This window comes from Vollenhovia emeryi, unplaced genomic scaffold (assembly GCF_000949405.1).
Source record: "Vollenhovia emeryi isolate VEMERY1.0 unplaced genomic scaffold, V.emery_V1.0 DF939222.1, whole genome shotgun sequence".
NCBI classification, from domain to species: domain Eukaryota; kingdom Metazoa; phylum Arthropoda; class Insecta; order Hymenoptera; family Formicidae; genus Vollenhovia; species Vollenhovia emeryi.
The window spans coordinates 724556-738942 of NW_011967144.1; the positions used below are offsets into that span (position 1 = coordinate 724556).

General features: G+C 46.7%; 2 protein-coding genes across 5 annotated transcripts in view; one reads left to right on the plus strand and one right to left on the minus strand.

The window, feature by feature from the left end:
- Positions 1 to 4820: 4820 nt before the first annotated feature.
- On the plus strand, positions 4821 to 13273 carry LOC105560771 (MAGUK p55 subfamily member 7). 4 transcript variants are annotated; one of them, XM_012010166.1, is made up of 11 exons: positions 4821 to 5598; positions 6505 to 6791; positions 7146 to 7277; positions 7738 to 7764; positions 8925 to 9092; positions 9789 to 9860; positions 9945 to 10069; positions 10152 to 10276; positions 10856 to 11158; positions 11495 to 11838; positions 12034 to 13273. In XM_012010166.1, exons 1-11 carry the CDS (start codon positions 5556 to 5558, stop codon positions 12208 to 12210), a joined length of 1803 nt encoding a protein of 600 aa, XP_011865556.1. In that variant the 5' UTR covers positions 4821 to 5555; the 3' UTR covers positions 12211 to 13273. The 4 variants fall into 4 exon arrangements, with proteins under 4 accessions (XP_011865556.1, XP_011865557.1, XP_011865558.1 ...); XM_012010168.1 differs by having other exon boundaries at positions 4825 to 5598; positions 10982 to 11158; XM_012010167.1 differs by lacking the exon at positions 7738 to 7764 and having other exon boundaries at positions 4822 to 5598.
- The window catches only part of LOC105560773 (E3 ubiquitin-protein ligase MARCH6-like), a 3307-nt gene continuing 2140 nt past the window's right edge, over positions 13221 to 14387 (minus strand). Inside the window, exon 4 of the mRNA XM_012010171.1 lies at positions 13221 to 13318. Coding sequence (XP_011865561.1) covers positions 13221 to 13318 — 98 coding nt within the window. The remainder of the gene's footprint in view (positions 13319 to 14387) is intronic.

The window sequence follows — 14387 nt, forward strand, 5'->3', positions numbered from 1 at the left end:
CTGAAATTTAATTGCCCCGTGTATGTTTTAGCTACGGCAGCTACATTTTTCTTCCCGTGTAGAACACATGTATGTATACACAGTTGAAAAATTTGTGTTAAATTTAGCAGATATCGCATGTTCCAAAACTCCCAAACAGTCCACAAAAATTTTTGTGTTAATTTAACATAATATGGATGTCAAATAATCACACTAATACTCTATTAATATTTTAACACAAAATAAATGCAAATCTCAAAATAATTTGAAATAAATTTTGTGTAAAATTAACATATTTTAATGACAAAATGAACTAAAAAAATGTTATTTTTATATTTTACAGATGTAATAAGTCAAGTGACGGTTCGAAATTGCTCTCACTTACGTTATATAGAATTAAATCAACATTTTATTTTGTAAATTTTAACAGATAAATCTTGTTACTAAATATATAGAACATATGTATCGTGTAAGATTAAAAAACAAGTACACATTGTGTTGTTTTAACATTTCTTTTCAAGTGTTATAATAACTTTACATTCGAGGTCAATTAACACAAGAGCAATATGTTAAATTAACACATGAATGTGTGAAACATTTAACACAAAAATGTTTACCGGCATTTTCTTTAACAAGAAAATACAAATTTTCTAACTGTGTATGCAAAATCGACTGGTCGACCTTTCGCAAGATCGTATCTCGATTTTACACAGTTTCCGGGTTTTCGATTTAAACGCTCGTTCTGATCCGACATGAGCGTTTAAGCAAAAAAACCGAAGATTGTGTAAAATCGAGATACGACCTTCCAGTCTAAGGGCCAGTTTCACAAAAGTCGGTTAACAGTTAACCGAAGATTAACTGATTCTCTGTCTCTACTTAGAGAACAAGATGGAAAAGGATAGGGAGTTGACTGAACTCTCGTTAACAGTTAACCGATGTTTGTGAAACTGGCCCTAAATGTATAAATGTGTCGATATATGCACAAATTCATGTGTACACTAGGAATCACCGATGCCTTCCCATATGAATGTAGACACGTGTAGAACACATACACGTTCTCCATGTATGTATACGCAAAATGAACAAGTGTGTCGATATGTGCACAAATGCACGTGCGAGGGGGAAACCGCTGACCAAATTCTTATACACCAATGCCCACTCATGCCCAGTGGGCATTACTTTATCTTATTATCTCATGTTATCTTCTTTTATCTTTCTAATGCCCCAGCAAGGCGTAATGCCCAACCTAATGCCTAAAAAATGCCAAGCGATGCCCAGTAATGCCGCAAATCTGTACACCGCAATGCCCTCAGCGGTTTCCCCCTCGTTCACGTGGGAAGGCGTCGGTGGTTCCCAGTGTACATCTTTTACACAAGAAATGGGGTATCAATCTAAAAAATGAACACGGTCAGAAGCGAAAAGCGCCCGGTATCTCCAGCATTAAGACTAATAGGACGAGAACGATTACGAAAGCGAAAACAGCGCTCGGCCGTTCGCACGGGAGCGTTCGCGAGGGCGAAGCGGCGGTCTCTCAAGAGGCGCGATGAAAGCATACGGAGCCGGCGCCAGGCTCCCCTCGCACAAAGGCCTCTGCGCGACATCTCGACAATAGCCCGCGGAAACGTTCTAGATGCGGCCCTGCGCCTCGGACTGGCGACCGATCCTCTCGGGAACGTCGCGTCGCGTCGCGTCGCGGCGTGACGTTTCGTCGTCGCCGCCGCCGCCGCCGCCACCGCCGTCGCGCGCGCACACGCACACGCATTCCTTCGCTCGTTCACGCACGCACCCATACCCTGGCGCGCTCGCGCGCACGCGCGCGCGTCGCGGCGCAACCACTTGTGGATCGCCCGGTCGCGCCGACGGGCCGCGTCGGCGGATCGCCGCGATTTTCCCGCCACCAGCGCCCGTCCGGATCGGCGTCGTCGTCGTCGTCGCCGCGACGGCCGATCCGGACGGACGGGCATCGGCGGGTGTGCACGCGCGCGCGACAGGCGTCGCGAAAATCGGCAAGCAGGCGCGCGCGGGCGCGAGCGCGCGCCCGCTCGCTCGCTCGCGTGTGTATGTCAAACGCGCTCGCCATGTCAAACGCGCACGGCGGGCTCGCGGGGCGGAAAGTAGAGTGAAACCGGCGGGCTTACCGAAACTCGGGAGACCGGCTCGGATCGGCGGGCCGTGTGGAGCGGCGCGGCGCGAGTCGCCGCGCGAAAACTCCGCGGGAAATCAAACGGGATGCGCGTCTCCCGCGGGAGGCGTGCGGCGAGACGTTTCGCGTACAGACAACTGCATGTGTACACGGCGACGGTGGCGCCGCGACGCGGCGCGACGCGACGCGATGCGGCGCCGCGCGGCGCCGCGCGGCGTCGCCGTCGTCGTCGCGATGCCGCAAGGGGGTTCGGGGCGGAGGGGGCACGAACGGAGGCCTCGCCAGGTCTCGCTTCGCTCGCTCCTTCTCCCTCTTGCCCTTTCTACACCTAAAGATGATCCTGCTCTGTGGCTCGTCCGAGCGGGTGGATGAGCAAAAATCGCCGTAGACCATTTATGAACTCGCGTGCCATTTCTGACATAAAAAGACGGTTAAAAGGCACAGTCAAATGATACAAAATCATGCTTTGGTATGACGGCCGTATTAAAGTCTCTGCGTAAACTTCTCCACTCGGATGAGCCGCGAGCAGAGACTCGATCATGAATCTTTTTTGCTCAAGCGCGAACTCGTGAAAGGTGCAAATTTTCATTGACAAATGTTGAATTCGTTGATGAAGTCTTTCGCCTTTCACGAGTTTGCGCTGGAGAAAAAGATTCCTGATCGAGCCCCAGGATCGTCCTTGGGGGAAAGGACTTCCACGGTAATAAACAGGGGTGTATCTTCGGGGAGGTAGGCACTAAGACGCGCCGCTTCTTAATTTTTCGGCGAGAAAAGTAACGGGCTGGGGTAGACCAGGATTTGTGAACCTGGGACCTTCCGCTTCCCTGGCGAAAATTTATATTTATTTACGAAGAGTTTTATCGACAGTTACGTTGTTTACGGAGAGTTTTATTGATGGTTACACCGTCTGGAAGTACGTTGCAAACACTTGGTTAATTCTTTACCGACAATAACACAGGGTTGGGGAGTAACTCGTTACTTGTAACGAAGTTACAGTTAGTTTTTCTTCGGCAACTCTAACTTAATTTCGTTACTTTCTCTCCATCTGCAACTGTAACTTAACTCGGTTACATTTTTTTCGATAGCTAGTAACTAATTTAATGGTTACATTAATTTCACATCGATTTCCGCGCGATTTTCAGCATCGGCGGAAACGCGCGAGCAATCGCCAACTCCCGGAGGTCTCGCTCACTCGCCGGACGGATTGCCGCGCGGTCCTCTTTATGTTTTCATTCATAAAATGCAAGAAACATTGATGAACAATAAGGTTCGTCACGTATATGGAGAGGACCTGCCTCTTTAAAGGAGCGACGAAAGTTGCACGAGAGACCGTATCTCGGGCTGATTCTGGGTTTTCGCCAGCCACATCGGAGCTGACGTAATCGAATAGTTTAATTCATTAGGGCATTAATTAATTAATGTAATTAATGTAACGCGATATTGTTTATTATCGGCCAACGCTTGCGCTACATTCGACTCGGCGAGTCGCTGGCAGATGGCGCCACGTGTCCGATACGATCGCCTTATTGGCGATTCATTTATTTCGTTCAATAAAGAAACATTTAGGTACAATGTAATTCTGTAATTCTGTACAGTTTGATTCGAGACACAGCTCGAACTCACAGTTACGCGTATTTTCCAATAAACAGGGCTACTAATTGAAATCTACCTTATGTCCCACGCATTCTGTGATTAAGGAAGCTCGCAGTGAGAAATGTCTCGTCGATCAATGGCGACTCGACATCGATCGACGAATCGTTTCTTACTGGGCTGATTCTGGCCGCGGATTACTCGATACCACAAATGCCTCGGAACGTTCTTCCTCTCCTTTTTAGCAAAGGAAAAGAAGACAAAGAACGCTTTGTGTGTGCGAAGCATTTGCAGCGTCAAGTGTGCCGCAGCTTATCCTATTCTGCGTCCGTATTTCCTAAAATTTTAATATTCTTCGCTGGAATTATTTGCGTACACACACACAGGAGTCTTTTAAATTCTTAAAGGAAGTTTTGGGTTTACCTTAAATCAAAGTTTAAAGTGTCCCAGTTGACTTTTCATGTTTCTCATTTTTCTAAAGTAAAATTTCAAGGTGTCCCAAGGTATATTTTCCCAAGGGCGATCACGCAGTCTTAAGCGCCACTTACTCGTTCATTCACTTGATATTTTTGTCTGGGCGCTGTTAAACGAAATTATTACAGCAAATGCACTTAACGCTTCGCACCGGCGTCCCGTGCGCAAAAAAGTCAGCCGATTCTACCTCGCTTTCGCTATTTTTTTAATTTCTGTATTTTTTGCCGGCGCTTTGCGTACATAGGGTGCTTGCGTATGCTCCACTCTGATTATCGTACCAATCGATTACGTGGCTCCGAGTGCGTTATTCGTTTAACAAACAATTTTGTTGGTTTTTTAAAAATAAATCTCACGTATTGCAAAAATGATCCCGCCTGCTGTTACAAAGACGTCAGACAGAACTTAGAAACCGTTGGTCACTACAAATTATACTCGAGCTAACAGTAAGAGCGTCCGAAAATGCAGTTCGGCGTCCGAAGCTGCAGAGCCTCGAGGCGACCATGTGGCTCTCGGTCATTTAATTCGCCGTCCCTGCGCGAGCACGGAGATAGGGTCGAGTTTCGACGAGAATTGCCCGTCTCTTTCCGCCCACGTAAGCCGCCGGGGGAGCGAGAGAGACGGGCAGGGAGGGTGGAGGGGCAGGAGAGGGATGGAGGCGACCAGGCTGTCGGGCGAGTCAGAAACGGAGGCAGAGGCCGACGAAGGGTGCGCGGAGCGCATTGTTCGCGGCGCCTTTCAACATGGCACCGATGCCGCCGCGTCGGGGAGACACGAGGAACGCGCGGGCTTCGTCGGGGGTGCATTAGTGCCAAATAGATCCACGTCCACGGAGGGGAAGGCCCCTCCGAGACTCCTCTCTCGAGGCCTCGCGTCGGAGTGCATCTTTGGAGAGCGCGTCGGATTTCGGGACACATCTCGTACGTGGAGAACGCAGGGGAGAAAGAGTGAGGGGAAGAGAAAAGAAAGAGAGAGGGAGAGAAAGAGAGGAGACCGTGCCATGTCGAGGAATCGCACGGGGCAGGGACGGCAGGCCAATCCGGTGGCGGTCATCCTACCCCGTGTCGAGTGACATGCTGCTTACGTAACGGATTATTCTCGCTATGATAACGACACTCCAGACGACGCGAACGCGACACGTCGACGCGAGGAAGCGGCAGCAGCAGCAGCAGCAGCAGCAGCGGCGGAACAGCATCGTCGACGCGGCGGCGACGGCGCAGCGCGCGACCCCGACGGAAATACGCCGACCCGGATCCCGCTGTCGCCGCCTCTGATACCCGTCGCTCAAACGGACGCCGAGCGTCGCGACGCCCACGTCCTCGCCTCGGCAGCGCGGGGACACGCCTGACCACCCGGGTGCCGAGTGCGAATTATGACAGCGGCGGTCGTCATGGAGAACGTTAACTGGGACCCCGGTAAGTCGACGACCGGTGGGAGCGACAGGAGGACAAGGCCGCCGGTCCCCCGAGGGATCGAGCGCAATCGAGATTCGCCGAGGGTGCTTTCACGTGTTTCACGTCATTTCCCGACGCGGAGGGAGACAGGGAACGGGCCGGCGCTCAGGAGCGGCGAGGGTGATCTCGCCCGAGTCGACTATTGTGGCGGCGTGCCGATAAGGCCACCCCGTTGTTCCCCGTCGCGAGAGCAAGCGAGTTATTGGAGCAAGTTGCGGAGAATAATACTCCTGAAAGACATATTAATAATACGTGCGCGTTGTCGGCCGCGAGCGTTGTAAACGCTATAAATATAGAGCGTGGGTAATCCCGCGGGAAGGGGGTGGGAATAAATAAACGCGAGCGCGAGTAATAACGAGGCCCTCCGACGTTAGCGTTAGCGGCCCAGATTCCAGTCGCGGCCGCGCGTTTCCGCGTGCTCCAATTTCGTTGAATGGAACGGACGTTCTCTACGGGGCGAGCGATCCCCGTTTAAAAATGAATCCGATATCGACGGTATTGACCGGCGCGCGAATGCCACGAGAGAGAGAGAGAGAGAGAAATCCTTGTCTTTGAATTAAAATAATTATAGAGCCATGTGGGAGCGAGATAGAGTTCGTTACACCGCTTCCAATTTTAGCGCCTCCGTGTTTAAATATGGAGAACATAATTAGCACCGTTCGACTCTGATAACGAATGTTATTTCACGCTGAAGCGTACGTGAAGCGGGAATAATAAAGGGAGGGTGGCGACGGGGGATTTAAAGGGAGAAACAAAGGCAAGAATTTGTCAAGGCTGTTCTCGAGCACCGTATTTCTTTTTTTTTTCATTTACTTTGAATCGAATATTCTCGTTGCGTCGTTAGTCTCACTCGCTCCCTCGTTCCAGCGTTGTCCAAGCTGCTGAACTCGCTGCAGGAGAACAAGTCGGAAATTCCCAGCTGCACCGAGGAGGAGTTCGGGTTTCTCAGCGAGCTGCTGCAGTCCAAGGAACTGAACGCCCTGGTGAACGTCCACAACAAGATCCTCAGCAATGTCAAGGACGACAAGTTCTTCCCCGTGCTGTCCAACGCGATGGACATCGACGTCGAGGTTCTCGATCTGTTGTCGACCAAAACCCACGCCTCGCCCGACTGCAAGGAGCTGTTTCACTTGCTGCAGAAACCGCACATCCAGGTAAAGATAGCAACAAGTACAATTGTGTATATACTTTGCACGACAAGATGCTTTCTGCAGAGGCAGTGGTACGTACTTATTTAAAAAAAAAGTTTTAGTCGCAACAAAATGAACCGTGAACGATTGTTTTACTGCCCGAATTTTCATTTTCTGGTCAATTGTTAGCCAGAAGTCAATCGACTCTCCACCTTTGTCTATGTTATTATCTGAGAACGGACAGAGAGTCGACTAACCTGGTTAACAATTGACCGGAAAATGACAAACCGGCGTCAATCTTCCTGTTTGCAATTTAATAACCGCCCCTGAAGAAATTGATATGAGAATACGTGTTTCAACAACCCTCCTTCATTGAAGGGTCTCCTCTGCGCTCACGACGCGGTGGCGCAAAAGGACTACTATCCGAGGCTGCCGGAAATCCCGTTGGAGGTGGACGAGGACGAGGAAACGGTGAAGATCGTTCAGCTGGTGAAGTCGAACGAGCCCCTGGTACGTTAGATCGACCGTTGAGTCGGCATTTGCAATAACGGTGTCTTTCTGAGCGTCTTTCACTCGATTAACCCAAGAGTGTGAGCAAAAGCGAAAGAGGGAGAGAAAAGCTTAATTGTCAATTGAGTAATAGCGTGTCAGAATGTGCGCGTTTACGTTTTTTGAAGAAGCCGTAGGGATGGAGGGGGGAGCAGTCCGAAGGTAGATTACTTTTCTTTGCCAGAGCGTTAAAGATTCGTTTTTCCGCCCACACATGGTTGTACATTCGCGTCGCCTTGCATGAGACGCGAAAAACGCTCCCCAGTATCGGCGTAGGCAGGCGAGTCACGTATCTGCGTAGTTTGTAACTTGGATACTATGATGAGAAAGTCCTCCGGGAGTAACGAGTACCCTCACGAGTGCGAAGAAAAGAGTAACCAAGTAATCACGTGTTTCTTTCATCGTCAAACTTGCTTCGAAGGGCGACGCCGGCGTTGAACCGATCGTGGTAAGTCGCCTGAATGCCAGTAGAACATGTGCTGAGCACCTGTGATGAACACCTGACTTTACGTCGTACGAAACTGTCCTTGTACCCAGACCATCATTCTTTTCGTTTTCGCCGCTCGCTCACTTTAGCGTCAGGATCGAAACTGGTAGACTTTTGTCGCGCGCAACTCCGGTTGCCGCGCGGACGGGCGAGGTACGACAACAGAAATTGCGAACGTCCAGAAATCTTGGATGAATCAAGCTCGATTACGGAAATGAAACCGGTTTCAATCCCTGCTTCCAGCATAGATCTCTAGTCAGTCCCCTTCCTCGTTGTCGTGCTGCGACCACAGGACATAGATTCAGCTGTAAATAAAGCGTTCTCGTAAATGTCCTTCCCTTCCCTGCCTAAGTTTGTTGAGTTTGCTGTTTGCCTTTGTTGCGTCCATTGCATACGTCTCGTTTGAGTTGTTCTCTTAAGTTTTTGCCTTGTAAATAAAATCTGTTGTACCACTGCATTTGTTGTTATTGTCCCGCATGACTGTATTTTAAGTACGTGAAATGGAGTTACCCTTTGGCGAAAATTTGGCTTAAAGAAACATTTAGACACACAAAATTACCTTTTATTTCAACAATTCCACACTACTTGTGGTAATTTCGTGTCTGTTCTTCGAGCAATTAAATGATGTCACGGGCGACTGCATTTTGCGATATATGTTTCTCGAGATGCGATTCGATCTTTGTTACGTTTCTTTTGCAAATCGTTTGAAACGCCCATTTCTGTTTATCTCGGGAAATGTACAGAGATAAGCTAGACAGCTAAGAAAACGATATGAAATTCCAAAGGAGATTTAAGAGACTCTCGGCATATAATCATTGACTGAAAAATCAAATATTTTCGGTATCTCCGCGATAACTTTTGGACATTCATGTTATCGGCGCGCAGTGCTCGTCTATTTCTGTGTTGCACGATCCCGATCGAACGATCGTGGGGCACGGAAATGGTCGGAAATGCGCGTTGGTCTTAGCGTCGCGTTCCGCGTCTGCCTTTCCGTACACGAGGAGACCTCTTTATTTTTTCCCATTTTTTTTTAAGAAAAGAAAGAAAAGACGCTCCCTAGTACGCGTTCGCGCGCGATATGCAACCAAATGACAATACTAGACTTTACACCTTGACATTAGGGGGCGACCATAAAGACCTGCGAGGAAACCGGCAAGATCGTGATCGCGCGGATAATGCACGGCGGCGCGGCCGACCGGTCCGGTCTCATCCACGTCGGCGACGAGGTCTGCGAAGTCAACGGCATCAGCGTCGAGGGCAAGACACCCAGCTTCGTTCTACATATTTTGGTAGGTTGTACTTTGCCACCTCATTAAAATCTAGTAATAAAAAGAGTGGCCAAAGGACCGAATTTTTAAGTACAAATAATGTAAGAGTGCATTCACAAACAATTGCTTTTATATTTTGCAAAATAGTACATCTTATTACATTTAATCTTGAAGATTTGCGATTATATTTTGAAGAGACTTAGGAGTTTCGCAAGAGTGTTTGAAGGAACCAAGGAGAATTAAAAAAAAATCGATCAAGATCACTGTCAGTCTTATTCGAGATGCGCAAACGCAAAGCTACTTGGCAAATTTTAGAAAATGACATCATTATAAATTCACTAACTACCGAGACGTATATGATATTATGAATTTGCCACCACAGACTCATGAACCCATTCTGTTTCGGCATAAATTAAAATGTTCAGTCAACTTTAGAATGTACTTGAGAAGGACCCGATAAAGGGGTCGAAACGTCGTGATTAAAACAAACATCAATTTTGCCAGTTTGGTCGATTTTTTAAAAACTCCCCTTGGTTGATTACCACTGGCGACAAGAAGCTACTCAAATTGTTGTTTAAAAGAACTTGTTAGTGTTTTAAAAATCATCAAGGTTGTTACTTAAACATTTTGTCCTTCTTGATGTGATAAAAATAGCTCTGTTGATTCTTAAATAAACAGGTAGTCACTGTTAAAAAACGTAAATTCGATTTTTTCCAGCAAAATTCAGAAGGGACAATCACTTTTAAAATAGTGCCCGCGGACAGCAAAAGCGGAGTCAGGGAGAGCAAGGTAGGATCTGATAGTCGCGATAACAATCAGTGACAAACAGATTTTTACGATATAAAACGACGTTAAATACGTATAATCGTTTAGGTTCGCGTGAGGGCACACTTTTCATACGTGGCGGCCGACGATCCCTATATTCCCTGTAGGGAAGCCGGATTAGATTTTGTCAAGGGTGATGTCCTGCATATTGTCAGTCAAGATGATGCATATTGGTAAGAATAGTTGGTCGTTAGAGCAATTATAATCTGAAATGTGTTTCGTGCCGACTTATAACGAAGCTGGCTATAAATTCAGGTGGCAAGCCAGACGGGAAGGCGATCGAAATATGAGAGCAGGCTTGATCCCCAGCAGAGCTCTTCAAGAACGTAGGATCCTCCTCGAAAGGAAGGAGAAGGAGAAGCCGGATGAAGACAATATAAGTATGTCGATGGGTTTGTCAGCCTCATTAAGCTTGTTTGAATCTCGTTTCGCAATCATTCGTCTCACACGTGTCGTACTTATAACATCTCATCGAGTGTTTGTCACACTATTAATGTTTATATATTGCTATAGCGACAGATATATATTGATCAATGTTGCACGAAATCCGCAGTTAACTAAAGTTACCGAAGTAGATACTCGGAGTATATTGATAGAATCTTGCGCTCAATCGCTTGGTGCATTTCTGCCAGAATTAATTCAGATTTTTGAAAGGCGAGAATTTGTTCGGCTCAACTGGAAGAATTCTAAACTAGTGCGCGAAACGCCAATATGCTCCGAAAACGCTCCGTTTCAAGGCTGATGTTGTTAATGAAAAGCTTGACGCTAATATTGACGTAACAGTAGCGATGTTGCATAACAAATCGTTTAGTGACCACCTCAAGCGTACTTTAGCATCGGTCGGTTTTGTGTGCGCGCGGTAGATCTGTGCCCGAGGTGGTTACCCGTTAATTCAGTAAGCTGATCTTGGCTGCGCTTCTTTAACGAATGAACGGCCTGACGACCTGACCGTCGGTTAGGCTTGTGTTCTGTTCCAGTGCCTTTGCCCACATTGTGCCCCCGTCCCAGTACCTCTTTGCACGCCTCGCCTACAAAGTGCAACTTGCAGGGAACTAAAACTAAAAAAATCATGTATGACGCTGCAGAGAACGATGACTTCGATCGGGAAGAAGTGCCGACCTACGAAGAGGTCGCCAAGCTCTACCCCAGGCCGGGTCTGTACCGGCCGGTGGTTCTCATCGGGCCACCGGGGGTCGGCAGGAACGAGCTGAAGAGGCGACTTATGGCCACCGATACCGAAAAGTACAAGACTCCGGTTCCATGTAAGTTCGCCAAGAATCTCACTGCCGTTGATTGAGATAAGAAGGCTACATTAGCTTGTGGGAAAATTAACTTCACAAATATTGTATTTAACGAACCTAAGAATACCAATAATAAAGGATTTTATTAAATCAACGATTGAAGTGAAGCACAAGACAGCAATTTGCAATAAAAGGATTGAATAAAAACAGTTTGGTAAAGTACGTACAAGTAAATCCGTTGAAAATAAAAAAATATTTTTAAAATAATTATAAATATAAAGAGAGAGAGAGAGAGATTATAATAGTAACGTATAATTTACCAATCTAATGCTCTTTTTAAACGAATCCTTTTATCAGATACGTCTAGGCCACCGCGATCAGGCGAGGTAAACGGCAAGGAGTATCATTTTATGACTCGGGAGAAAATAGAGGAGGACGTCAAATCTGGGAAGTTTATCGAGTACGGCGAGTACAAGGGAAATTTATACGGCACCAGTTCCGAGAGCGTCAGCTCGCTCATAAACGCCGGATACGTGTGTCTTCTGAATCCTCACTATCAGGCCCTCAAGATGTTAAGAACACCGCAACTGAGGCCGTACATCATATACGTGAAACCGCCGACGTTCGAAGTGCTGAAGGAGACCAGAAACGAAGCCCGAGCGAGGTCGACTTTCGATGAGAACAATTCTCGGGGATTCACGGCAAGTTGGAAATTTTATACTCACACAGAATGGAAATTGTTGTCATTTCTATCATAAGTCGAGTCTTTATAAATTCACCTAGATATTTTTTGCTATACGTTTTGATATATTTAACAAGCATCTTTGCATTTGCAGTCTAAGAGAGTGCAGCAACTGTATTGTATTTTATCATTGATCTTATACAATTCTTTACAGGACGAGGAATTCCACGAGATCCTGCACAACGCGGAAAGAATAGAGTTCCTGTATTCTCATCTCTTCGACGAGGTGATCGTGAACGCTGATCTTCCAATGGCATTCGAGCAACTAGTCAACGCAGTCCGTCGAGTGGAATCTGAGCCGCTTTGGGTACCAGCCTCGTGGGTTCAGTAAAAATGGTGGTCTTTAAGGTTCGAGGAACAAAACGCCCGGAAGGAAAGGCGGAAGAGGAGGGGTTCCGTGCTCGTCGCGGTTTGACGAGACCGAGCGCTTCTCGCAACGCTCGACGATACTTTAGTTCTGCCTCCGCGAACGACGTTTCGCTGAAGAACGCCTGTACTTCTCGTCTACTGTCTCACCGAATTACAGTTTACCACCTAGCGTTATCGCGCCTTTACACTCGTAGAAATTTCGTACCTCGAACGTTCGCGAGTCTTTTACCTGTTTCGAAAAAAAAAAAAAATTAAATGAAATTTTTCTATTATCGGATGCCGCGCGTTCGTTGTCGATGATCGTTGCCGGTTCGCACGTGACGACTCATCGCGAAAGGGACGCGACGCGCTTCTCCTCAACTAAATTAAGTAGTCAAGTATGAAATGTTGAAGTAATTTCGAAGATACGCTCCAAGTGGTTCAAAGTCGTCCAAATCCCACCTCTTGTTTGCCGGGTAACTATCAGAAATCTCAGCGACACTGCGCGCATTTTTAATCTTAGAACCCTTACTGCCAGACGCTTCACCAGCGGCGGGAGATCTCGTATCACGCGATCAAAAGGAAAGCGGTGTGACTTCTCTGATCTCGTCGCGAGTCTCTCTATTCTGTATTATATTCTATCAATGCACACCTCGTGAAATTCCAGTCTTGAGACCACGGGAATCTCGCACACCTCGGTGCTCACCGGTGCTCACGAAATGGGACTCGTTGCCGAGGTCGCTTTGGAAGGTTCACCAAAGTCAGGAGAGTCACCGCCGTGGACGATCTTTGATCTCGATTGTTGTTAATTGTTGCCAAATAAGTATTGTACTTAGAACGCGACCGAAACGATCGCTCCACTGTACTTATTGTATTTTCCACACTCGGTCAGCATTGCCACGATATTAATATTTTATTTTATTCTTTTCCATGACAATGGAATGCCAATGAAAGAAAGAGGCTGTACGCTCTATCGAGTTGACGTTGCATAATTCACCCTTGATGTAAACTCTGCATGTTATCGAAATATACCATTAAACTTTGAACGTGTAATTGAGATAACCCGTTTTCCTTCACGTCCGAGATACAGTCTGACATGAAGAAGAGAATTTAATTGTCTGTAATTAATCATATTGCTGTACGTAACGTACGTAATACATTATTGCAGAAGGCGTGCTTTGCCGTGTCTTCCGACCATTCAAGCAAATCGTATGTATGAGCCATCTCAGACATATAATACTGAGAAAAACATATTCCGAGAAACACTTCGCGCCTGCTGAGCAGAATAGAGAAGGCCTTCATGCGAGCTCGTTGATAGACAGCTGACGTGTTTCACGTGCCTTTATTTCGCGTAGCAGTTTCTTTCTGCGTTCATTACTTCCAAGGTCAGTGCCAAATGAGCGACAGGCTGACCCGAAAAAATTACACGAATAGTCCAAGTTTTCCGCAAAGATAAATAACCTGGGCACAGTTGGCGCCGTAGATTTCCGAAACGCGGTGTAACACGGCTTAACGAGGACGCGCTTATTCAGTGTCTCGTTCCCGTCTTGTCTAAAAAAAAAATACAGCTGCTCGACCGAGTCGTCGAGTCGGTTATTTTTGACAGCCAAGTGCTCTTGAGCCGTTCGCACGTTCGGATTAATAGAAATAACAATTTATAGCGCGCGCGAGAACTTCAAGGGCCTTTTCATCGATCAGAAATGTTGCAAATAGCCTCTGACCCTCGGTCGCTCCAGGATCACTTAATGCACTGTCCTCGTTTTCTTTCTGTCGAGAAGCGTAATGAACATCCGTGTCAAAACTGCGACTTACACTTAACCAGCGGGAACTCTTAATAGCCCGTCACGAGCAGGCACGGAAACCACTTTGCTCTTCGCGCCAACGACTTCCTCTCGAAATTACGAGCTCCTTCATTGGAAGCGCGCCTGCAAATATTGATTCTCGGACGCGGGCGTCGCGTGCGTGAGGGAGCTTCGCGCTCGTACATGCTTTACATCAATAAATTATAATATAAAATGTTATTTATAATATAAAATTTATTATAATATAAAATATTATAATATAAAATTATAAAATAAAATAAAATAAAACCATGACTATATATATGTATATATATAATATAAATTATCAATCAGTAAGTATTTATTAAAGAATATACAC